Genomic DNA, 26,675 nt, shown 5'->3' with positions numbered 1-26,675 from the left:
TACCAACTTTCATCTGCAGATTTCAGAGATGGAACACTTCAACTTATGAAGACTATTTTCCAGATTTAAAGCGTTCAGCTCACGTAGCAGCTAATCATACATACGTAAAACCAACCATGTTGTCCAAACATGATACGGTAAGACAGGTCTGAAACACAGAAACATTACAGCAGATTTCCAGAGATCTAAGTCAGATACGTACAGCACACTGCAGTAGAGACCAGATAGAAAACAATCCTGTTACTACAAAACTGTCACCAAACTTTTATTCCTTTATTTAAGAACCAAAACTTCTCACTATTCATGATGTCAATACTTTTCAGATTTGTGTTTTTATCTATAAAACATACTCAAACAAATAAAAAAAAAGATTCCTAAACATTTTTGTCTTTCCTTCTGATTCCTTCTTCCTCAGATTTTCACAAGGAAGTTTACATCAATAATATTTATTTTTTTTAGCTAATTAGTTTCCAATGGAGAAGGTTTTAAGAGATGTTTTCTGAAGGACCTCATTTATCTGTTTCTCATAGTTGATTTCTTTTTTTCGCTGGAAACTGTTAGAACCCTGTCTGGGATTTTTGGCGTCTTCATGCTCTCTGTAAAGCCATTCTGTTGCTAAATAGCGGCTTAGTTGTGCAGTCTTTGGTATTAGCATCCACTGCTAATGTGGCTACTTATGATGTGCTCCAAAAACAGATGAAAAAATAAGATAAAGGAAATACTTGACCTGGATTTACTTTGTATTGGATAAATATCAGAATTTGCAGTGTCGCCCAGCTCTATCAGTTCGGCCTTGGGAACAAACATTGCATGTTTCTATGGAGGCGTGGCTTCGGAAGGAAGTCTGAAGAATGTTTTTTTTAGGCAGTTTATTAATTTATTTGTCCTGTCCAGCATGGTGGCGGCAGAATGATGGTCTGGCTGCTGTTTTGTGCCGAACACATTTGTTTTGCCAAGGGGAGCTTTATGGGTACAAGTCTCCTTAATAATCAGATATTTTATTTTATACATATACTGTATATATATATATATATATATATATATATAATTTTTGTTTAAAATCTTTTTTATTTATTTTAAATGATAGGACAGAAAAAAGCACAATAGTGAACAGAAGTAAAAAGGAAAGAAGGAAAAAGAAGAGGAGACAAAAATACAACAGACAGAAGCAACACGCTTCAATCCAACCTAACACCAGACAACAAGCTGCTACACCTGTACAGAAACACAACAGAGAATTTCCTACAGCTTTTACAGGTAAAATAAGCTGACAATCATCAGGAGTTCCTAAAATAAGTAAATAACCAAAACAACAACAACAAATACATAAAAACAAACAAAAAATAAAACAACAAAAAAAACAAAAACACACAAAAAAAGCAAACATGTATCACAACAACAATCAAAGAACCAGAAACACACACACCTGAACCAAAGCATCTCTTAGTGTATAAACACACTGGACACCTCAGTGCTGAGTCAGCATGCAGAGGATGAGGAAGGATGAGGATCAGAGATGCGTGTGATCCTGCAGATGTGACCACACCTCTACGGAGGCTAGAGGCAGACTAGGGCGGCCCAGAGACCCGGGACATCAGCAGCAATCCTGGAGCACCAACCCAAGCCCACCCCAGAACAGTCCGGCAACCTGGCCCAGGGCCGACGCCCATCGACCCAGATCCCAGCAGTGGCCATGTCCCACCGCCACGAAGCGACATAACCACAGAACCCCCCTCAGCCACTGACAGGACCATACACAAAGGAGCTGCACAGATGCCCATCACAGGAAACCACCAAGGACCCACAGCCAGAAGCCAGACCCTGCCAATATCCAACTCCATAAGCAACAATGTCACAGTCCTTCACCTACACTAAGTGATGGAGCTAATCATAGGGGACCAGATGGAATGAGATTCAGCTAAATGGTTCTTTGAGGAGGCAGACATTGTCTCAGTACTGATGTGGTCTAGTAAGAGATTCCTAAATAGTTGAATACACTGATTATTTTTGGTTTTCAAGTTCACAAGGATAGTTTACTTTGCGATGCATAAGACCGTGAGGATCATGTGCAGAGTTCATTTCCATATTAATGTCACCCAAGTCAACTAGTAGACATAGTGCGGGGATTGTAGGAATATTACATTTAAACCATGTTGACATGTCCACACATACCTGAAGCCAGAACCTGCGGACAGGTGTGCAGGACCACAAGGCATGGAAGTAGTTGTCTGGTGTGTTTTCATTGCAGTGTGTGCAGATGTTTGATTGTGACAGACCCATCCTGAACATCCTTTGTCCTGTATAATGAGTTCTATGCAGAATTTTGAATTGTATTAGTTGCATATTTGAATTTTTAGTCATTTTAAAGGTGTTTAAACATATTTGTGACCATTTATCTTTATTAAAGTTACTGGATAAGTCACCCTCCCATTTTGAAGTTGGAAGACAGATTGAGTCTTCTAGTTTGGATAATAGTCTATATGTTTTTGATAATAGCTTTGTTTTTCCATTGAATGAAGTTAATCAGCTTTTTGTTTTGCAGGATGTCAGGGTTGTTCCAGAGGGGTGTAAACTTACATGGAAAAAGTGAGGATTTGGTTATTTTTAGAAGATCCCACCAAGCCACTAAGGAGGAACTGATATTGATGCTTTTAAAACACTTATGTGTTTTGATGGTTGAGCTGATGAATGACAGGTCAGAGATAACCAGATCCTCACACAATGCTTGCTCTACATCTAACCATGATTCATCCAGACTGCTAGGTTTAAGCCATTTGGAGATATACTGCAGCTTGTTAGCTAAGAAAACATGATTAAAGTTGGATAGCTCCAATCCGCCTCTATCTTTAGTCTGTTGTAAAGTTTTTAGACTGATGGCTTATTTTTCCATAAAAATTTAGATATATGTGAGTCCAGTGACTTAAACCAACTGGAGGATGGTTTAGTGGGGATCATTGAAAACAGGTAGTTTACTTTAGATAGAACCATCATTTTAACTGTGGCAACCCTCCCCATGAGTGATATGGGTAAGCGCCTCCACCGTGAGAGATCATCCTCTATTGCTTTAAGTAGCTGGACATAATTTAGCTTTGTTAGTTCTGATAACCTGGGGGAAATGTTTATGCCTAGATATCTAATGTTTCCAGACTGTATTGTAGTATTGGGTGTGTTTTGTAGGTCACAGTTGATGGGCATAACAATAGTCTTAGACCAGTTAATAGAGTAGTCAGATATTAATGAGAATGTGTTAATAAGTGTAATTGTCTGGGGGAGAGACGTCGGTGGGTTCTGGAGGAAAAGTAATACGTCATCAACATAAAGACTTATCTCATGTTCTATATTTTTGGCATGGATTCCTTTAATCTCTTTATTTTGTCTTATGGCAGCAGCTAGGGGTTCAATAAAAATAGCAAAGAGAATCAAAATTTTAGAAAAATAAATATGTAATTAACATATAAATGATGAGCATGATGGTGATGCTGCAGCCGACAGTTTGTGGACTGGCAGGTTTTAATTGTTGTTATCAGCTGGTAACAAATGTGGTCTTTCCCACTGCTGGAGGATGCTCCCTCCACCATCAGCAAATCCTTCTACAGGTGGTTTTTCTCATCACGTTAGTTTTCATCATCGGCACAAAAGCTGGACCATAAACGATGTTTTGAACCGGACCAACTGGTCCCTCTCAGCAGCATATTTAACCCTAACGCTCTCATAAACTGCACGTCTGTTTTTTAAGGAACATCAGTGAGACATTGTGGGAGTCCAGTGAAAGCTCACCTGTGCAGGTGCGTCCACTGGCTGACATGACGTATCCATGAGGAGGACAGGTGCACTGGTAGCTGCCTGCAACGTTGATGCACTGGAAGGTGCAAAGATTCATGATGCTCTGGGAGCATTCATCAATATCTGTAAAACACACACATCAGTTAGCAGAGGACCAACGGGAAGTTTAGGAGTGGCAGCAGGATTCTGTCTACGTTTTACCCGTGTTTCAGTCTGATCAGGGGCGGTTCCGGGGGGGGTGGACCAGTGCTACTAACACCCCCACCCCTTACTGAGGGCAGAGCTGAGGGGATACATGTATATATATATATATATATATATATATATATTTACATATATATACATATACACACTCACACATAGATATGCTATTGCATATCTTTTCTCATTTTTCTTCCTCTCTACGTAATGCAAAAATTGCATGTACCCACATAATGGCACATGCTAGACATTATACCTGGATGATGCGGATCCTTGAAATAAAGAAAGAAATATTAGACAAAGTTGGATTGTTTCCTGAGCTGAAAAAGATAAAGAACAAAAATAAGTAAATGAATGAATAAAAATCCTCTGCTGGAGGAAATTACCTTCACAGGTGTGGCCATCCTCCTTCAGGAAATAACCTTGCTGACAGTAGCACTGGTATGAGCCGTATATGTTGGCACACTCCTGGCTGCAGGGGTTGTTGTCACATTCATTTACATCTATGCACAGAAAAGACAAGAAAATGATGTTCTTTCGAAATTAAACTGGGCTTAGTCTGCTGTTTCTGTTGTTTCGACAAACCGATGGAAATGAGAATTATAACAAGCATCATTGTGTCTCTTAAAACAAGTTAGACAAGTTCCTCTTAATTAGGCCCGAGCACCGAAGGCGGTGCGAAGGCCTGTTGTAATTGCTCCGTTTTTTCCTTATTATTCTTCTTCTCCTCAAAAGTAAATTGCATTTTAGGGGACCTGAACATGCGCGAAAACGCGCCTAATTTTGCGTACCCCCCCAAGGGAATGCGTAAATTTACATATTTTGGGGTGCTCGGGACTGTTCGGGCCAAATTGAATGAGAGCGCCACCTATTTATGATGCCCCGCCACTGCACGTCATTAATCTTTATGAAAATCACTACACATATTCCAAATGCTCGGGTGAACAAAAAATCCTCTTGGAGCAACAGCCTAAAACCAACAGGAAGTCGGCCATTTTGGGTCAAATCCGCCATTTTGGCGTTTTACTGACATCTCCTCCTAGAGATTTTATCGTACCGCTACCAAAATAGCTCAGGATGTTCAGAAGGCATGTGTCTTTAAAAGTTATTGAAAGTTTTCTAATAGGAGAAAGGGCACGGAGGGGGTGGGGCCTCAAAGTTTGATGTCTCGCCGTGAAGAACGAAAGTGATATAACTTCCACATAAAACATTGTATCTGAACCAAAATGGCCATGTATGATGCCACTGCCATTCTGAATACAACTACAAGTCAATATTTGGATTATGAATTGGCCACGCCCCCTGGCGACAGGATGTCACTGTTTTTACTCGGAGACACACTTATCTGACGTTTTAGACACAACCATGTCCAAACTGGGTCAGACAGCAGAAAACAAGTTGGTGATGATATCCAGTGAAAACTGTTGCTCTACACTGCAGGGCGAGACCGTGGCGCCATGGCGAACTTTGATAAGACGCCATGACATCATAAATCACTATAAATCCCTCAATTTTCACCCGATCCTCATCAGACTAGCAGGGATTAATCAGGGTCGGGCCCTGAACAAATCCGGTTCAACAATTCCGGTCTAGCCCTAAGCCCCGCCCACTGTCAACAGGAAGTGCTTTTTTTCAGAAGCCGGGGTCCATCTCCTCAGGAATGAAACTTACACACTTGAAAGGGCTTTACAACAGGTCAAACCCTTTCATGATACCACAATAAAAATCTCAAGTTCCTTCGCCAAACGTAACCATGGCGAATAGTTGTCCGACGCCATCAAACAGGAAGTACTTGTAACTGACCCATTGTATTACTGATCTCCACCAAACCTGGCAAGAAGGACCGCGGTCAGGCCGGTAACTCAGCCACATCGACATATGCTGGAAAAATTGCAATATGGCTCTACAGCGCCCCCTACAAATATTTAATTGATCATAACTGCCCACTACATTGAGCAATATGGCTGAAATCCAGCATATTGATAGAACTTGGAAGGATGTACAAAAAAGCCTCTTGGACCTATATGATAACTTCAACAGGAAGTCGGCCATTTTGAAAAAATTGTCATTTTTGGTGTCATTTTTGCATGTTTCTTTGCCTTGCTTTTGAACAAACTCCTCCTACAGATTTCATCATATTTACCTCAAACTCAGTCTGAACACTCCAGAGACATGTGTGGTCAAAAGTTATTGAAAGTTTTCTAATAGGAGGTGGCGTTCAGCGGCGGCGCCTCATCAAGTCTTGATGTTTCGCCATCAAGCACGGAATCCATTATTTCTGAAATACAACACTCATTCTGTACCAAACTGCACATGTTTCACTTCAGTTCCATGCCGACCACATCTACATGTCCAGATGATGTCACCTGAACATTGCTCAACGCTGCATGGCGAGACCGTGGCGCCATAACAAGGTCGGATAAGGTGCCGTGACATCATTAATCTTGATAAATCTCTCAATTTTCATCCAATCAATATGACACTTACAGTAATTAATCAGGGTCTGCTCCTGAACAGATACATGTAACTACTTATGGTCTTGGCCTAAGCCACGCCCCCTGGAAACAGGAAGTGCCTTTCTCAGACACCGGGGTCCCGCTCATCAGAGATTAACCTCACACACTCTACAGTGCTTCAGATCAGGTCAAACCCTTTCATGACACTACAGAAAAAAAACCTCAAGTTCCGTTGTCAAGCAAAACCAAGGCGAATGGCGTCCACCGCCATGAAACAGACAGTACTTGTAACTGACCCAATGTACTCCTGATCTCCACCAAACACGGCAGGGAGGACAGTGGTCAGGCCTGGAACTGATTCAAATAGACATATGCTGGTTCTTTGGCTCTATAGCGCCCCCTATGGTTATATCATTCGCCATGAAACAGGAAGTGGCTCTAGCTCTGCTGTCAGTTGACCAGTTGAGCTGATTTTTTCCTGTTCTCATTAGACTTCCAACCTGAACATGGTTCTACATGAAAACGACTATAGCGCCACCTAGTGGCCACGTGGAATTTTCCTCTTGATGAAATCATGCTCCGGTTTGTGGGAATTCACACACAGTTTGTATGAAACAAGGTCATGAATGCTTCAGATGTCATCACTGGACAGGCTGAGCTGCAAGCTGATCCTCACATGACGAAAATCACCTCTCGATGGAGATAAACTCTGGAAGAATGGGTATATGGCTGTGGGCGAGAGCGGCTGTGTTGCTGGAGGGAGGTTGCCGGCTGATGGGGCGGTGCAATAGGCCGGAGCGGCGCCAGAGGTGCGAGGGCCTCCAACGCTGCTTGCAGCTTTAATTTAAACTGTGTTTTTGACTCGTTTTGATGCCACACCTATGATGTTCATTCCAGGAGCCATGAAGTCCTGCGGCATCCTGAGGTTGAGGAACCAATTTACTAGTTTACTTTATAGCGACAGTGGCTTTGATCTAAACTAGTCTGTAGAAGCTGAAGTTTTTAATCCCAGTATAAACCAGTGTGTAGCAGCTTTTCATCCCAGTATAAACCAGTGTGTAGCAGCTTTTAATCCCATTATAAACCAGTCTGTAGCAGCTTTTAATCCCATTATAAACCAGTCTGTAGCAGCTTTTAATCCCAGTATAAACCAGTGTGTAGCAGCTTTTAATCCCATTATAAACCAGTCTGTAGTAGCTTTTAATCCCATTATAAACCAGTCTGTAGCAGCTTTTAATCCCATTATAAACCAGTCTGTAGCAGCTTTTAATCCCAGTATAAACCAGTCTGTAACAGCTTTTAATCCCATTATAAACCAGTCTGTAGCAGCTTTTAATCCCATTATAAACCAGTCTGTAGCAGCTTTTAATCCCATTATAAACCAGTCTGTAGCAGCTTTTAATCCCAGTATAAACCAGTCTGTAGCAGCTTTTAATCCCAGTATAAACCAGTGTGTAGCAGCTTTTAATCCCAGTATAAACCAGTCTGTAGCAGCTTTTAATCCCAGTATAAACCAGTCTGTAGCAGCTTTTAATCCCAGTATAAACCAGTCTGTAGCAGCTTTTAATCCCAGTATAAACCAGTCTGTAGCAGCTTTGAATCCCAGTATAAACCAGTGTGTAGCAGCTTTTAATCCCAGTATAAACCAGTCTTTAGCAGCTTTGAATCCCAGTATAAACCAGTCTGTAACAGCTTTTAATCCCAGTGTAAACCAGTCTGTAGCAGCTTTTAATCCCAGTATAAACCAGTCTGTAGCAGCTTTTAATCCCAGTATAAACCAGTCTGTAGCAGCTTTTAATCCCAGTATAAACCAGTCTGTAGCAGCTTTTAATCCCAGTATAAACCAGGCTGTAGCAGCTTTTAATCCCAGTATAAACCAGTCTGTAGCAGCTTTTAATCCCAGTATAAACCAGTCTGTAGCAGCTTTGAATCCCAGTATAAACCAGTGTGTAGCAGCTTTTAATCCCAGTATGAACCAGTCTTTAGCAGCTTTGAATCCCAGTATAAACCAGTCTGTAACAGCTTTTAATCCCAGTGTAAACCAGTCTGTAGCAGCTTTTAATCCCAGTATAAACCAGTGTGTAGCAGCTTTTAATCCCAGTATAAACCAGTCTGTAGCAGCTTTTAATCCCAGTATAAACCAGTCTGTAACAGCTTTTAATCCCAGTGTAAACCAGTCTGTAGCAGCTTTTAACCCCAGTATAAACCAGTCTGTAACAGCTTTTAATCCCAGTGTAAACCAGTCTGTAGCAGCTTTTAATCCCAGTATAAACCAGTCTGTAGCAGCTTTTAATCCCAGTATAAACCAGTCTGTAACAGCTTTTAATCCCAGTGTAAACCAGTCTGTAGCAGCTTTTAACCCCAGTATAAACCAGTCTGTAACAGCTTTTAATCCCAGTATAAACCAGTCTGTAGCAGCTTTTAATCCCAGTATAAACCAGTCTGTAGCAGCTTTTAATCCCAGTATAAACCAGTCTGTAGCAGCTTTTAATCCCATTATAAACCAGTCTGTAGCAGCTTTTAATCCCAGTATAAACCAGTGTGTAGCAGCTTTTAATCCCATTATAAACCAGTCTGTAGTAGCTTTTAATCCCATTATAAACCAGTCTGTAGCAGCTTTTAATCCCATTATAAACCAGTCTGTAGCAGCTTTTAATCCCAGTATAAACCAGTCTGTAACAGCTTTTAATCCCATTATAAACCAGTCTGTAGCAGCTTTTAATCCCATTATAAACCAGTCTGTAGCAGCTTTTAATCCCATTATAAACCAGTCTGTAGCAGCTTTTAATCCCAGTATAAACCAGTCTGTAGCAGCTTTTAATCCCAGTATAAACCAGTATGTAGCAGCTTTTAATCCCAGTATAAACCAGTCTGTAGCAGCTTTTAATCCCAGTATAAACCAGTCTGTAGCAGCTTTTAATCCCAGTATAAACCAGTCTGTAGCAGCTTTTAATCCCAGTATAAACCAGTCTGTAGCAGCTTTGAATCCCAGTATAAACCAGTGTGTAGCAGCTTTTAATCCCAGTATAAACCAGTCTTTAGCAGCTTTGAATCCCAGTATAAACCAGTCTGTAACAGCTTTTAATCCCAGTGTAAACCAGTCTGTAGCAGCTTTTAATCCCAGTATAAACCAGTCTGTAGCAGCTTTTAATCCCAGTATAAACCAGTCTGTAGCAGCTTTTAATCCCAGTATAAACCAGTCTGTAGCAGCTTTTAATCCCAGTATAAACCAGGCTGTAGCAGCTTTTAATCCCAGTATAAACCAGTCTGTAGCAGCTTTTAATCCCAGTATAAACCAGTCTGTAGCAGCTTTGAATCCCAGTATAAACCAGTGTGTAGCAGCTTTTAATCCCAGTATGAACCAGTCTTTAGCAGCTTTGAATCCCAGTATAAACCAGTCTGTAACAGCTTTTAATCCCAGTGTAAACCAGTCTGTAGCAGCTTTTAATCCCAGTATAAACCAGTGTGTAGCAGCTTTTAATCCCAGTATAAACCAGTCTGTAGCAGCTTTTAATCCCAGTATAAACCAGTCTGTAACAGCTTTTAATCCCAGTGTAAACCAGTCTGTAGCAGCTTTTAACCCCAGTATAAACCAGTCTGTAACAGCTTTTAATCCCAGTGTAAACCAGTCTGTAGCAGCTTTTAATCCCAGTATAAACCAGTCTGTAGCAGCTTTTAATCCCAGTATAAACCAGTCTGTAACAGCTTTTAATCCCAGTGTAAACCAGTCTGTAGCAGCTTTTAACCCCAGTATAAACCAGTCTGTAACAGCTTTTAATCCCAGTATAAACCAGTCTGTAGCAGCTTTTAATCCCAGTATAAACCAGTCTGTAGCAGCTTTTAATCCCAGTATAAACCAGTCTGTAGCAGCTTTTAATCCCAGTATAAACCAGTCTGTAGAAGCTTTTAATCCCAGTATAAACCAGTCTGTAACAGCTTTTAATCCCAGTATAAACCAGTGTGTAGCAGCTGTCAGACTGGGAGGTAAAATGATGTAAAATGAATGTATGAATAGATGTAGCAGCATAAAGGTCGACCAGAAGAAGAAAGCAGAATTTATTACTAACAGAACTTTGTAGAAATAACACACAGACCAACAGTGACCAAACCTTTTCTCATCTCATCGTTCTCTCAAGTCTTGGCTTTCCGGAGAAAAAATATTGTTATTGAAACAAACACACAACAGAAACTATTTCCATGTTTCCACTTTTTCCTCATTTCCAGTTATTCCTGCTACTATTTACCTGCTATCCTCACTAAACCAACTCCAGCTCAGCTGCTTTGTGGCGCCACCGTGCATCAGAAACGTCTTCTTGGCTTTATTCCAGCCATAGAGGAGCATTATTTTTCTTCTATTCACACACACATAGAACTTTCTGCTCACTGGTTGATCTTTGGCTGCTCCTGATTGGACGTTACCATCAATCTAAGCTCTCTGATTGGTGGAAAGTCTGACAGGAAGTGGCTTCATCATCATGTCCAGGTCTAAATAGAGGTCTCTTAGCAACATAGTAGTGATGGTGATGTTTTTATGGTGAAATGTGATAAATAATGCTGTTATCATGGATCATTGTGGATTTACCAGATAGAGTCTCTGAATAAAACTACAGTTAGTGGCTGGATTGTAAACCTGCTGGACGGGATAGAAATGTCTGGAAAACTTCCATAGATCAGCTAAAGGGTAAAATATCCATCACGGTTTACCCACAGAGCTACACTCCACCACTTCTGGTGGCGGAGGAGAGACCTCAGGGAAATCTGATGGAGGTTAAAGGGTCAACATGGTTTTGTGTTTGTATGTTGTGAACAGCTACGTTTGGGTTTACTGACTGTATAAATAAACAGAAAACCAGGAAACAGCAAACTACTAGTCAAAGAATCTACTCAAACCAAGCCATATCTCAGGAAAGTTGTGCAATAAACCATTAAAAAAAGCAATGCTTTCCCTCTGGATCATAAACAAAAACTATTTACAACTTTAATAATAACCTGGAGTAGCAGCTTTGACAAGCAGCTGCAGAGTGATGCTCACAGTGAGGTGTTCTACAACACAGTGATGACACCTCAACCTGGAAACCCCATGAAACATCAGACGCATCTGCATCCATGTAGACGCCATGAAATTCCTACAAATCTGCAGAAAGACTTGCTAACTTAGCATGAAGACAAAGAAATCCTTCCTTCTTCCACCTTAACTCTGGTCAAATCTGAATAAGGTGGAATTGATTTTCTCCAGATGTTCCCAGGGAAAGGGAGCTTACCCTCACAGTTCTTGCCATCAGCTGCGAGGGAGAAGCCAGCTGTACAGGAGCAGTGGTAGGAGCCGGGGGTGTTTTCACAGGTCTGGGCACACAGCCTGCCGGAGTAGCGCCAGCATTCATTAACATCTGTCAGCACAGGAGGAGGAACCATTACTTCTACCAAGGACCCAATGCCAGCACCCCCCAGAGAATAATCCATGCACCACATTCTATAGAAATAGAAATAGAAATACTTTATTATTCTAAGCTCGTTGTAAAGGTTCAGTCCAGAACACATAATTCTATTACAAATATCTTTAAAAAAAAAACATCAAATCTAAGTAATTTACCTTACAGGTTAAGAGCACTGTCTATATGGATGTCATCTTTCTAACATATTTGTGTGATCTCCAACTTCATAGATTTAAATCTCTTTTATCCTTTTTATATCATCACAATACGACACAGAAAGATTTTAAGATGCCACACTTCTGGATTCTTCTGCACAATTTTGAGATTTCGTGGTTTAAATCAGTGGTTTTTATGTTTTGACTAGGCGTGGGACTTCAGCGCATTAATTCCAATTAATTAATTGTCTGTGCACCGTTTCCAGTACACAGATTAGAGTGATGCACACCTCAGAGCTCGGCTAAATCAGTGTTGCTAATTTAGCTACGTTGGTGCTATTTAGCGAGTTTTCAGACACGTCTAGTGACAATATTTTAAAGAAGCGACGAGCCTGGGACGGGGATCTCTCTCCCAGTTGTGCCCCTCCCCGAGCCCCTCTCCTCCCCCGCCACCCCACATCATACACACTACACATAGGGCAGTGTGGGGCAGGTGGAGGCGATGGGTTTGGCTGAGGGGTCCCCATTGCGGGATCCCCCAGTGGACCCCTGCAGCTGCCCGCCCCACTAGATTTTAATCACAACCTAGACATCAATGTACATTTAGGGCCTCGGGGGGATGGGCACATGGGCTGTGGGTGGGCGGACAGGAGCCACCGAGGTGGCCCTTCCTCCATCCCCTTCCTTTGTGACCTCTCTCCCCCCGATTTTATTTACATGTTAGACACTACCACATTTAACAGTACTGCACTACACACATAACACACACTCACACACACTGAGAGAGTCCTGAGGGGGTCCTGCTGCCTGGCAGCAGTGGGACCCACCACCATCTCATGGCTCCTTCCAGTTTTTAATTGCATTATAAATAGCCCATACTCATGCACACACAACTCAGGCTGGGGGGCAGGGGGGCGGGGTTCTTCCTCGTGTCCCGGGATGCACTCGGGGCTGCGGGGGGTGGAGGTTCGGTGCCTGCCTGGAGTCCTGTGCGGGGTGCTACTGGGCGCCGTGTGCCCTGGGGGCTGCCCTCGGTGCCGCATCGGGGGGCTGGTGAGACCCCGGGGAGAATGTATGTGGTTGTGTGGGTGTGTGTATGTGGAGAGGGTCGGATCTGGGGCCCACCAGGCCCTAGACTCCCTGGGCTGCCCCTGGTGGGGGTGGGAGGGGGTGGGGGATGGGGGGGTAAGGGTTGGGGTAAAGAGGGTTTTTTTTTGTTTTTTTTGGGGGGGGGGGGGGGGGGGGGGGGGAACGACCTGCGGACCTTCTTTTATCTACTTTACTTTTCATTTATGTTCACTATTCTCCTTTTTTCTGTCCCCTCCAGTCAGGTCCAGCAAGAATACATAAATAAATAATAAATTAATAAGATTTTTAAAAGATTTAAATAAATAATATATTTTTAAAAAATCTAATTGTCAAGAGACGCCTTATACCCATAAAGCTCACTTATCAAAGCAAATTTGTTCGGCACAGCAAAGCGGCCAGACCATCATTCTGCCGCCACCATGCTGGGCAAGTTTAAAACCCCCTTTGTTCAGAATTCCCCCCAAAGCCATGCCTCCAAATCACAGAAACATACACTGCTTATTCCCGAGGCCGACCTGATGTGACTGGGCGATTCTGCAACTTTTTGTATTGATAAATCAGGGCAAGTATCACTGATACTGATATCGATAGCAATAATTTTTGCTTAACATTTCACATCATTTAATGACTTTGCTTTTAAATATCATCATTATTATTACCACAATCAAACACAGTATAAAGATTATTGTCAAATAAAACATCTTTTATAAATGGCAGATCCAAAATAAATTAGTTTAAGTTTTTTTGTATTGGTAAACAATATAAAATAACATCAGCAATTCAACAAAATAATAATTCCGGTTTTCCCTTTTATCACAAACAATTAGGAAAATTAAGTCAACAGAGCAAATTGTCTAAACAAATGTAAAACCTACTGATTGGCTTTCATTCACATTCTTTGGCTTTTTGCCCTCAAAGCACTTTGCAAGAAAAAAATTGATCTCATCACACTGGTATCAATTGATACCAATACTAGCCTTGGTATCGATAATATCAATATTTGGATCGATCTGCCCAGCCCAACCACATGACCTCCAGGAGCTCTCAATGTCTGCTGCAGACCACCCGCTTTGGGCTGCATTCCCAAGCGTTTTTTACTTAGCAACCTTAGCCCGGTAAAATGTTTGTTTTTTTCCAGGCTAATTTTTATCCTCTGGCTGGATACATGTTAAAATGACAATGCAATGCCGGAAACCAACGAAAATAGCCAAAAGTCATTTAGAAATAATGTTATTTTACCTATCAAGTAGAAAGAGGGCCACCATGGCATCACTTTGCAGCTCTTTCTGTTGCTTCAGTTGACACCACCGCTCAAATGATGCACCGATGCACACTCTCCTCTTGCTTCGCTCCCCTTCAGCTTTTTTCTTGGAAGCAGCCTTCTCCAAAACAGTTTTCCTTTTCAACTCGATATCCGCACCTTTTCTGCTAGAATGTCCCTGACGTTTAAGTGTGTACTGTAATTTGATGTAGTAAGTTAGCCAACCTCTGGCTCTCGCTTCGTTGCCTCTACAAGTCCTTCAAACCTCTGAGGGCAGGCGATTCATGCACGAAGGGGGGGGGGGGGGGGGGGGGGGGGGACAAATGCCTGTTGAGTTTGACAGTCATATCACCAACCAATCATTTAGAAGGGGCTGGTTAAAATGACCGGATGGTGTTTTCTCAGTCCTGTCTGTTGCACAGGTGGCTAAAGTTTTTTTTTTATTTTTGTGTTAGAACATTTAATTAATTGGCTGCAATCAGGGTGTGAAGGAGATTTTAGGCAATATAGGAAAAAATGCTCCTGGAAACATCTCCTCGTCTCGGAGTTGAGGATGGCATCATCTACCTGATCAATTGTGTCTACACCCACCTGGACCAGCTGGCGAGCACTGTGAGGGTTATATTTTTTTACTTTTCCAGTGCAATCAATACCATCAGGCCGACCCTCCTGGTGAGTAGCTGGCAGCGATGCAGGTGGAAGATTCTCTGGTGTCCTACACCAGGTAGTCTGGTGGACTACATGACAGGAAGACCACAGTATGTACGCCTGCTGCACCACAAGGGACCGTCCTCTCCCCCTTTCTGTTCCTCCTCTACACATCTGGGTGCAGCTACTGCACAGACCTGCCACCTTCAGAAGGTTTTGATGACTCTGCTGTAGGTGGATGTATCAGTGGAGGAGATGAGGTGGAATATCCAGCTGCTGTGGACTCCTTTGTCACATGATGTGAGCAGAATCACCTGCAGCTTCATGTGACAAAGACTCAGGAACTGATGGTGGATTTTAGGAGATCAGAACACCAGCGACACCTGTTTCAGTACAGGTGTCAATGTGGAAGTGGTGAAGGATTACAGATACCTTGGAGTGCATAGTGACAATAAACTGGACTGGGTTAAGAACACCTCTGCACTTTACAAGAAGGGCCAGAGCGTCTCTATTTGTTGAGGCGGCTAAGGTGGTTTAACATCTGCCAAACGCTGCTCAGGATGTTTTATGAGTGTGTGGTGGCCAGTGCTATCCTCTATGCTGCTGCATGCTGGGCAGCAGGCTGAGGGTTGCAGACACAAACAAACCAGTAACGTGGTGGGATGGAGCTGGACTCTGACGGTGGTGTCAAAGAGGAGAACGTTGTCCATAATAAAGACAATACTGAACAATAGCTCCCACCCGCTTCAAAACCTGCTGATTAGCCACAGGAGTACGTTCAGAGAGACGGATCCCTCAATGCTCCACTGAACCACACAGGAAATCATTCCTACCTGTGGCCATCACACTGTACAACTCCTCCACATAACATCCACTGTTATACATTTACACTCTGCACTACATTTACATTTTATTATCATACTGATGATACTGTACATAGTACTCACTGCAGGATTTATCCTGGATCTGTTTATTTAGATACTGTAACAAATTGGTAATTTTTGTTATTGTGATTTTTATCTTTATCTTATCCTTTCTTTATTTGGTATGGAGCGACTGTGTGCACAGTTTCCTCTGGGATTAATAAAGTATTTTGGTTCTGATGATTGATGTCCGACACTACCTTTAAACTTAGACAGTAACTGGCCCAATAACCTGCCTTCATGAATCAGATAAAAATGTTTACCACAGCCATGTTTGATTTCAACTGTATGACCTGATTTTTCACTTTACCCTGTTTTATTAACATACTGGTCCCAAAAATACACAAAAATCATTAAATCCGATTTTTTAAAAACCCCACAAAAAATGTGAAGATACATCATAGAGAATGTGCTCTGTTCTCATCATACCACTAGAGAGAGCACGAGTGCCCCATGGGAGAGAAAAAGGGGGTCCGACCCAGTTCTAGAACCTGGTAAAGTGGTAGTGGGTACAGGATTGAAAACATATTCACCACTAACTATCCGTGAGAGGCTGATGCAGCATTAACTTCCTGTTTTCTCTGATAAAATATGGCATCACATTTAAACGATCCAGTTAAAAGAGAATCAGAACCTTGGATCTGCTCACACCATCAGTAGACCCTACCCAGTGATACGTACCAGTGCAGGTTTTACGGAGGGCATCAAACTGGTAGCCGGTCTGACAGTCACAGCGATAGCTACCAGGAAGGTTGTGACAGATCTGGCCCCCTCCACAGCGATGTGCTCCCATCTGACACTCGTCAACATCTGAACAATCACAGAAACAGAAGAAACACTTCAAACCGGATCCCACGATGGAGCTGACTGGCCCCAACCTCAACTCATAAAAGCTAAATGATGTTTTCAATGTGGATGTGAAGAGTCAAACTGGACACTCGGCTGTTTGCCCACTAGTGATCCAAACACCCAGATAGCTGACATATTTGCTACCGAATCCAGGCTATTTCTGGCACTTACGGCTCAATTACGGCACTGGCAAGTGTTGTATGGGCCAGAACTGGTCCTGATATGGGAAGCCGTCTTTAGCTGGATTTATACTGCATATGGTTGGTTACGCTGTCACCGACATAGGTTCCATGGAGGCTCAACGAGCACCTCTTCCAGACCTGATATGCATCCCTGCTACGCAGACGGTTACACTGAGGTACTCCCTTGTGATTGGTCAGTTTGGGATTACGCGTTTCTGGATTTCTGGATCTTCTCGCTGAATTTGTGTGCTAACCGCCTTTTGTTTTAAAAACAATGCCCAATGGATCAAGCTGATGAGTAGTTGATCGAATTATTTCTTTGTTTGCCTCCATGAGCTCATGAATACACTGCACCATATTGGACGCCATTGTTTTTTAAAACAGGAAATACGTGCTGGACCTGCAGTGAACCATTAAAAGAACTCCGTCCTGGTGAGTTTACCGGCCGATACCACCCCTGCTGCCACCTTCAGCTTAGGAGGAGAAACTGCAACATGACACTAAAACGACGCGTTCCCCCTACACTCGAGTGCGAAAGCAAACTCACCAGCGTCAGCTACGCCATAACTGACCACACGCAGACGCCGTGCGAGCATAAATCCAGCTATACCCTTGTGGTTCATGTGTGGTGGTCATGTGACTGTGTTTTGGCAGCTACACTCACATTTAGTCAACAACATAAGTCAAGGCCACATTTGGGCCAGATTAGGCCAAACATTTTTTGCTATCTGGGCAGGACGGTAACAGGACGATCACCTGGGTTCACCCGTATGGATGACCCATAGCCAACGATGAACAATGTTTTTCCCTTCAGAAAAATCACAGGAACATGAAGGAGCATTTTAAGGAGTATTTTTATCCTGTTTATCTGGCTCAGCCGATGGCAGGTAAGAACACGGAGGAAAAATTTTGGCCATCTTTGTTTATTTAATGACAAACTCTTCTTCAGAAATGAAGAACACATGCTATAAAACAACACCTTGCTAGCAAGCGCGCCGTTCAGCTAACACATCGACCACCTGGTCAGACAGCAGACTCAGAGGTGAACTTCAGACTGTCGAAGGTAAACTTCAGTCGTTTTCAGATCATTGGAAAGCAGCAGATTTCTTACAGATGTCGTAACATCTTGTTTACAGAACACCGTAATTAGCTAGCTACTCTACCTTCAGATCATCTTCAAACTTTCCTTCCAGATAAATCTTATAGCAGGTCTGGCTTGGTGACCCTGATCCATCCTTTAGTCCTGCTGCTATAGGCTGAGGCTGCTGGTGGACATCCCATGATGCTCTGGACTCCTATCTGCTGGGGGATGTCCCATGATGCACTGGGCTCCTCTCTGCTCTCTTTACTCTCCATGAAGAAACATCTGATGGTGTTGTTGTTCATTCATTCGTGTTCTCTTCTTCTTTCTCAGCAGGAATCCCTGGATTAGTGTTCTGCTGCTGGTTCAACCCTTTTTCCGGTCCTCTCCATCCCGACTGGTCCAGAAAGACGGCCGTCCTTCCTGGTCCTGGTTCTGATGGAGGTTTTCTATCTCTGATATTATAAACTGGACTATTGTGGATTTAATGGAGCATAACAGGACTATACTGAATAGTGTCCAGGACATGACTGTTGTGAACTGATGCCGTGCACATGAAGTGAATTTAGGTGAATTGTTTTGAGCTTGTTTTAATGTTCAGCTCTGGTTCACATTAGATAGAGTTACGGGTTTTTCTTTACAGGCAGATGATTTTACCCTGGAAGTGTCCACAAACTCATTGTAGGAGCATTTTCGCACAAATGACTGCTTAGGTAAAAAAGAAAACATGAAAAAAAGCCTTTTATATTATAATAAATATGTATATATAGGCCCACTCACCGACACACCTGGCCCCGTCGGGGCCGGCGTGGAAGCCGTGACTGCACATCACCATCTTCTGCTGGCACGTATAGGAACCAACGGTGTTGATGCAGTAAGAACCGGAGCTGCACGGCTCGTCCAGGCTGCTGCACTCGTTTATGTCTGCAGAACCACAGTGGAGACCAGTAAGGCGCTGCTGGGAGGATCAATCCTGACTGCCGGGCAGAATCATGCCAGCTGAGATGGAGAATATTAGGAGCTTCTGTTTTGGTGCGCCTCATTTAGTTTTGGTTTATTCTGGCCTTGAATTCTTGTTCTAGTCTTTCTTCCACCTCCTGGCATTTCTCATCAAAGTCAGGGAAAACTGTTGTTAGTTCTCGTGTTCTTCCAAATTGATTAAAATTAAGGCTGTTCGGCAGCGAGAACAGGCGGCTGTAATGTAATATATATATAAATATATATATATATATGTATATACATATATATATTCCAAAACAGATGAACAAAAATCAATAAAACATGTAATATAAACTTGTGACACCATAAACCTTTCTAGCTGGGCGTGACTAAACACCCACCTTGAGCTTATGTACATATTTAAGACAAATGGTGATGAACTGGTTCAGATGGGCCTCGTCTGACTGGCCAGAAACATGGCTTCAGTATGAGTGGGTGATCACACCACCCTGAAGCCAGAGAATGTTTTGGAAAAGAACTTGTTCTGTGGCTGGGAAGTAAGTGCATGCTTTATATTCACAGAATAAAACACAGGCCTTGTCAGGAAGAGGTTTATATTTACTGCATGTAAAGAACAAAAATACCAAAAAATCAAGTTTTTAATTAGGCTAATTTTTACTGAGATTTGGCCCAGCACTCTATTGGCTGTTTAACGATGACATGATGAGAGACACGCCGACTTACCAATACAGTTGCCATGAGAGTCCTGCATGAAGCCAGTGATGCACTTGTTCCTGGGCGAACACAGGAAAGAACCCGCCGTGTTCTCACACATGAATCCCTCACCACAGTTATCGCTTCCCACCGCGCACTCATCCATGTCTGTGGAGGAAGGACAGGAGGACATAAACCCAGCTCCACATCCTGACAGCTGATGAGCTCATCTCCAGTGTCCTCAGCTTCAGCCTGAGCTCAGTAAACTGAGCACCAGGTGGCGCTGCGGCACCAGCACAGAAACATGCAGCCATCCACCGTTCCAGTGTTTCACTGGAGGAAAAATAGAAAAAGCATCACTTCATCATCCAGCTCTGCAATTAACAGAAGTTCCAGAAACTTCTTAAATGACAGTTATTGGATCTCATGAGTGATGGATGGTTTAAATTCAGGGTTTTTATGGAGCCAAGAGCCATTTTTTTCTCAGGAGCTCGTGTTCTACTGGTTCCTCTGAGCAAAACGACTTAATTAGTTGTGTTTTTTTCCTCTATCAAACATTGTTGGGAAGACATGTTTCCAACCTCACAGCAAAGATTCTCTCCCCACTTTCATGGAGCTAATTAGCTAAATATTGCCCTCATTATCGAGCGGCACTGATTAGTTTTCCTGACGACACGAGTTGGAGCGCTTCAAAGTGCTTTACTGCGTCTCTGGATGACTAGGTGGAAGCTGGAAACCTGAGCAAGCACAAACACCAGCCCTGGAAATAAAACTGAGTCAGGATGTGAAACTGCAAATGTTCGGCAGGGATTCCGGGATTAAGGCGGGCAATGAGCTGCATATGAAGACTTCCAGGTTCATGTGCTAACTGGAGGGATCTATGAGTCCTAAGGAAGCCTGTGAAGTACACAACATTCTTGCTTATTATTGATACGACTAGAAAGAGGGTTAAAGGGCATTACTGTCAGAATAAAGTATGTGCATCTGTCTGGACTGTAAAATCTAACTATCTGGCTTTATCCACAAAAACTCATTGGGCCCCATTCACAAACTTCTTCTTTCAAATCTTATTAAATTTGTACTAAAGAAGTTTTTATTTGTCAGATTCTTGAATATGTCTGTAAACATGAAATCTTTCCATTAGATTGAACCTTCCATGAGCTTAAAGGATGGACCAGCTGGGTCGTGTGAGGACAGACGGACGGACAAGGACAAATAAACAGAATGATAAAAGAGGATGAATAAAACAAAAACATCATAAAGATGTGCAATGAAGCCATATTTTCCTCATTTTTTAAGTGAAAACATAATTATGAACAATCACACAGTGAAAATCAGATTAAATGACACCCTGATGCCGACAGCAGCCAGCAGTCGGGTCCGCGAACGCATCGCGACCGACACCCTGATGCCGACAGCAGCCAGCAGTCGGGTCCGCGAACGCATCGCGACCGACACCCTGATGCCGACAGCAGCCAGCAGTCGGGTCCGCGAACGCATCGCGACCGACACCCTGATGCCGACAGCAGCCTGCAGTCGGGTCCGCGAACGCATCGCGACCGACACCCTGATGCCGACAGCAGCCAGCAGTCGGGTCCGCGAACGCATCGCGACCGACACCCTGATGCCGACAGCAGCCAGCAGTCGGGTCCGCGAACGCATCGCGACCGACACCGTGATGCCAACAGCAGCCTGCAGTCGGGTCCGCGAACGCATCGCGACCGACACCCTGATGCCGACAGCAGCCAGCAGTCGGGTCCGCGAACGCATCGCGACCGACACCCTGATGCCGACAGCAGCCTGCAGTCGGGTCCGCGAACGCATCGTGACCGACACCCTGATGCCGACAGCAGCCAGCAGTCGGGTCCGCGAACGCATCGCGACCGACACCCTGATGCCGACAGCAGCCTGCAGTCGGGTCCACGAACGCATCGCGACCGACACCCTGATGCCGACAGCAGCCTGCAGTCGGGTCCGCGAACGCATCGCGACCGACACCCTGATGCCGACAGCAGCCAACAGTCGGGTCCGCGAACGCATCGCGACCGACACCCTGATGCCGACAGCAGCCTGCAGTCGGGTCCACGAACGCATCGCGACCGACACCCTGATGCCGACAGCAGCCAGCAGTCGGGTCCGCGAACGCATCGCGACCGACACCCTGATGCCGACAGCAGCCTGCAGTCGGGTCCGCGAACGCATCGCGACCGACACCCTGATGCCGACAGCAGCCAGCAGTCGGGTCCGCGAACGCATCGCGACCGACACCCTGATGCCGACAGCAGCCTGCAGTCGGGTCCGCGAACGCATCGCGACCGACACCCTGATGCCGACAGCAGCCAGCAGTCGGGTCCGCGAACACATCGCGACCGACACCCTGATGCCGACAGCAGCCAGCAGTCGGGTCCGCGAACGCATCGCGACCGACACCCTGATGCCGACAGCAGCCTGCAGTCGGGTCCGCGAACGCATCGCGACCGACACCCTGATGCCGACAGAACTGAAAGACTGAATGAAACCAAATTCTTCAGTTTGATAATTGATTATAAATCATCTGAATCATGTATAAACAAAAACATCACAACTCATTTTACTTTGACATAAAATTAAAGATGTATGAAATAAAAAGTCATCACACACGTAATCCAGCTTCCCAACAGACCTGTGTGGAGATCTGGTGACGCACATATAAAACTTCTCCTGCTGCTGAAGAAAGCAGCTCCTAGCTTTGAAATGTTATGATTTAGCTGAGCTCAGGCCTGAACAGATAGCGTAAAATAATCTCCTTTGGGACTCAGAGGAATGTTTAAGCTCCTCCTCATGAGTTCAGGTACTAGTTCTCGTCCACAGACTCGGCTCAGAGCTACCAGCGGCCTAGCCGAGGTTGAAGGGTAAAACATCCTACACGTGGAATTCAGGAAGACATAGTGGGAGTTCCTGCAGACTACCGCCAGGGCTCCTGGAAAGACTGTTGGGAAAATAGTTTTAATCCCATTTCCACCGACGGGGGCGGGAAAACGCTTGTGGAAACAGTGGTTTCTCATGTAAAAACTGGGAAGGGTATCCTAATCCAACCACTCCTGCTTGGCTGGGACCTTCCGTTGGGGTACCAATCTAACCAACCCAAAAGGGTGGAGCTTGACATACTGCAATCTACTGATTGGCTGAGAAAAACCTGGTAAAAAACGAAGCAGGAACAGCTCCTTGTTTACAGATTTTCTTTTTGTTGGTTAAATCTCTGTTTAAAATGGCGTCACGAAGCACCGCCAAGAAGAAGAACAGAAAGTGGTGGATGACCTCCATCCTCCTTTGTTTCTGACTCATGTTCTGGTTCTACTCTAATGAAGGCGCTGCGATGGCGTCAAGCTGTTACGTAGCTCAAGCATCTCTCGTTATCCGGCTGATGCTCCGCCTCTCAGGTGAGGTTATGGTTAGCTGTAGAAACTGAACGAGGTTACGGTTTACAGACCATATCCACACCCTGCCCGTCTCGTCCCGACCTGTTTGTGGAAACAAGGCTTTGATGGAACAGATAAGGAGTGATGAACTCACCTTGGCAAACACCGCCGTTCAGCTGGTATCCTGCAGGACAAGCGACCTGTCGCTCGCATACAAACAAGCCCATGGTGTTCACGCAGCGCTCGCCGGGCCGACAGCTGTGGGTGTTGCTCCCACACTCGTCCACATCTGGCAGACACAGACATAACTGTGGGTCAGATCGGTGGGTGGTGAACAGCTGGTCATTAGGTGGAGTGGGGGATGACCTACAGTCATTCTACAGTCATTTAGCACACGCTTTTCTCCAAAGTGACTTCCATCTGAGCGTTAGAACAACACAAGCAGAAACCAACCAGCAAGGACGTCATCATTAAGTGGTACTCCAGGTGCTGTCGTGTAGTGCTAGAGGCAGAGTATTTATTTATTTTTTTCTTTATTTTTTTTCCCTTCCCTCCCTACTATAGTCCTTTGTTTACAAGATCACGATTTCATCACACAATATCATCTTGGGTATAAGTGCAGCAGCTTCTTCCGTACTTGGTTGAGCCAAAGAGCTGGACAAATCTTTCTACCTCATTCTGAGTAGAAGAGTTAAGCTAAGTGTGGAAATGCTCCTTAAACAACTGCGTCTTTAGCTTGCTTTTAAAAGTGGATAAGGACTCTGTGGATCGGACAGAGTTTGGTAGATGGTTCCACCACCGGGGAACAACAGAGGAGAAGAGTCTAGCTACTGATGTGGCGCCAGCTTGTGGTGGGAGCACTAGGCGTCTTTCACTGGCAGAGCGTAACTGTGGAGAGGGAGTGTAGCTCTGGATTAAGGAGTGAAGGTAGACCGGAGCCGTTTGTTTTGTAAGCCAGAAGCAGAGCTTTGAATCTGATGTGCTGCAACTGGAAGCCAGTGGAGAGCGATTAGCAGCGGAGTGACATGAGCTCTTTTGGGCTGGTTGAAGACCAGACGTGCTGCTGCATTCTGGATCATCTGCAGAGGTTTAACTGAGCATACAGGCAGGCCAGCCAGTAAGGAGTTGCAGTAGTCAATGCGTGAAATGACCAGAGCCTGGACCAGGAGCTGGACCATGTGTTCAGTCAGGTAGGGTCTGATCCTCCTGATGTTGTAGAGCAAATCGGCAAGATCGAGCAACCGAGGCAACATGGTCCTTAAAGGTCAGCTGGTTGTCCACCATGACACCAAGATTCCTGGTAGAAGACGTAGGCACAAGCGTGATGGAGTCAAGCTGCACACTTATGTGTGGCAGTAAGGAAGGACTGGCTGGAAAGACAATAAGCTCGGTCTTGGACAGATTTAGCTGAAGGTGGCAATTCTTCATCCATGTGGAGATATCAGCAACATGCTGATATTCACACTGAGACGTTGTGTCGTCAGATGGGAAAGAAAGTGTTTTGATGGACAGGAGATCTGGACCCGTGATTCTGCCTGACTGTCGCAGTGATGGTTCTCAGTGAGGCAGCAGATCTGTAACATCAAATAACACAACATAAACAAATGTGGAAAGTTCAGCTATAATCCAAGAGACATTTTCCTTCCAAATTTTCCACTGTGTCAACCAAGAAAAGCCCAACCTGAAGAAGGTGGGGCCTATTTCCTCAGTAAGCATTTATCTTGTATTCTATTGGCTGGAGGACGTTTGACAGACAGTTCATTCAGCAACCCAAGAGAGAGGAAGAATATCCAAGAGCAGCCGAGGTGTAGAGGGGATCCGGTTCGGTGGCCTCAGGACTGGGTCTCTGCTCTTTGCGGATTTTGTGGTTCTGTTGGCTTCATCGGGCCGTGACCTTCAGCTCTCACTGGAGCAATTCGTAGCCGAATGTGAAGCGGCTGGGATGAGAATCAACACGTCCAAATCCGAGACCATGGTCCTCAGCCGGAAAAGGGAGGAGTGCCTTCTCCGGGTCTGCAATAGGGTCCTGCCCCAAGTGGAGGAGTTCACGTATGTCGGGGTCTTGTTCAGGACTGAGGGAAGGATGGACCGGGAGATGGACAGGCGGATATCTGCTCTATGTTCCTACCCTCACCGGTGGTCACCAGCTGTGGGTGGTGACCGAAAGAACCAGGTCATACAAGCAGCTGAAATGAGTTTCCTCTTCAGGGTGTCTGGACTCTCCCTTAGAGAGAGGAAGAGAAGTTCAGTGATCCAGGAGGAGATCAGCTGGATGGATGGAGGCAACATGATTTTTAGATTTTTATGTTCATACTGAGATGGTGGTTTGTCACGACGAGAAACTGCAAACTGTAAGCATCTCTTTTTTGATTGATGCACATTGTTTAAAAAAAAGAAAAAGAACTAAAGGCAACTTCATTTTAAGTGGATTAAATGGAGATTAGTTCTTCATCCCACTGATAGCAACCACATGACCCTCACAGATTGTGTGCTGTTTGGCAGCCCCATGCTTTGCAAAGGCCAAATCCAATTTAAAATATCAAGCTTTGGCAAATGCTAAATGATATTTTGCTAATTCAGTTTGTTTGTGTGAAACCCAACTCACAGACAAACAGCACCAACGGCGGGCAAACAGGCGCTTCTGATCCACGACACCAGATCGCTGCTCCGTTTTGGGCTGTCTTTATCTAACCGCTGCATCCTCTTATCATGCATCATCGTGCACGGCTGATTTACTGTATGCACTGGAAGGGCAGGACAGGGATCAGTTTGTGGCACCAAACCAGATTTGAAACAAAAAAAAAGTCTTGCAGCTAAATAAATAAATAATAATAATAATAATAAATTAAGAAGAAGAAGAAAACAAACATGGCTACTGGGAATCTGAATGAACTCCACCTTACATCACCTTCCAGGTGGAACAGCAAGAGGATAATCGGAGTTGTTTTTAGCATGTACCTGCTAACTCTTCCTGTGAGTTTTACCTCCTACAGCTACACAAGCATCACTCCTCGAATCACAAAGCATCCTTCACCACACCATCAGCAGCAAATTACACACATCTCTCTGAACGCAGTATCTTCTGTTCCATCCACCAGACACGAGCTGCACAAGCAATGAAGTGGTGACAAACTCTTGTTCTGGGAGCTGCCACATGCCCCTCTCTGTCCTGCAACTGTGAGACATCAGTTATCTAGGCTGTAAGGGACGTTTCCAGGGGAAAATCACAGCGAGCATGGATTCCACCCAGTCCTCTGGGCTCTGCTCTTTATCAAGCCCAGAGATGGTCACAAGTGTTTCCAGCGTTTGTTTATTGTCAGCGGTGCAGAAAGTCTTTTCACCAGCGGGGTGGCCAACATTATTTCCACTGCCTCGTTCAAACAGGAAACAGCAAAGGAAAAAGACCCTGATGTCTTTAGGGTTTGACCGCAATGGTTCCCACCCTGCTGGGGGGTGCTGATCGCCTAAAGCACAGCTGCCTCCTGGTGCCGCCCCCCACCCTAACACACACACAAAAACACACCACTAATAACCAATTCCTAAAAACTGATGTAAAACTTTACA

The 26,675-nt window shown here is 44.3% G+C and overlaps 1 protein-coding gene across 3 annotated transcripts in view; it reads right to left on the bottom strand.

Annotated features, from left to right (window-relative positions):
* Positions 1 to 26,675, bottom strand: part of fbln2 (fibulin 2) — a 167,020-nt gene that overhangs the window by 2,386 nt on the left and 137,959 nt on the right. For 2 of the 3 annotated variants that reach the window (XM_041981731.1, XM_041981733.1), the window contains exons 9-15: positions 23,266 to 23,400; positions 19,744 to 19,881; positions 18,841 to 18,984; positions 16,630 to 16,758; positions 11,702 to 11,827; positions 4,371 to 4,487; positions 3,778 to 3,906 (exon numbers count right to left, since the gene is read on the bottom strand). In XM_041981731.1, coding sequence (XP_041837665.1) covers positions 3,778 to 3,906; positions 4,371 to 4,487; positions 11,702 to 11,827; positions 16,630 to 16,758; positions 18,841 to 18,984; positions 19,744 to 19,881; positions 23,266 to 23,400 — 918 coding nt within the window. The remainder of the gene's footprint in view (positions 1 to 3,777; positions 3,907 to 4,370; positions 4,488 to 11,701; positions 11,828 to 16,629; positions 16,759 to 18,840; positions 18,985 to 19,743; positions 19,882 to 23,265; positions 23,401 to 26,675) is intronic. The other variant, XM_041981734.1, reaches the window with a different exon arrangement.

This window comes from Melanotaenia boesemani, chromosome 3 (genome assembly GCF_017639745.1).
Source record: "Melanotaenia boesemani isolate fMelBoe1 chromosome 3, fMelBoe1.pri, whole genome shotgun sequence".
Classification (NCBI taxonomy): domain Eukaryota; kingdom Metazoa; phylum Chordata; class Actinopteri; order Atheriniformes; family Melanotaeniidae; genus Melanotaenia; species Melanotaenia boesemani.
This window is presented reverse-complemented; position numbering and strand designations above follow the sequence as displayed.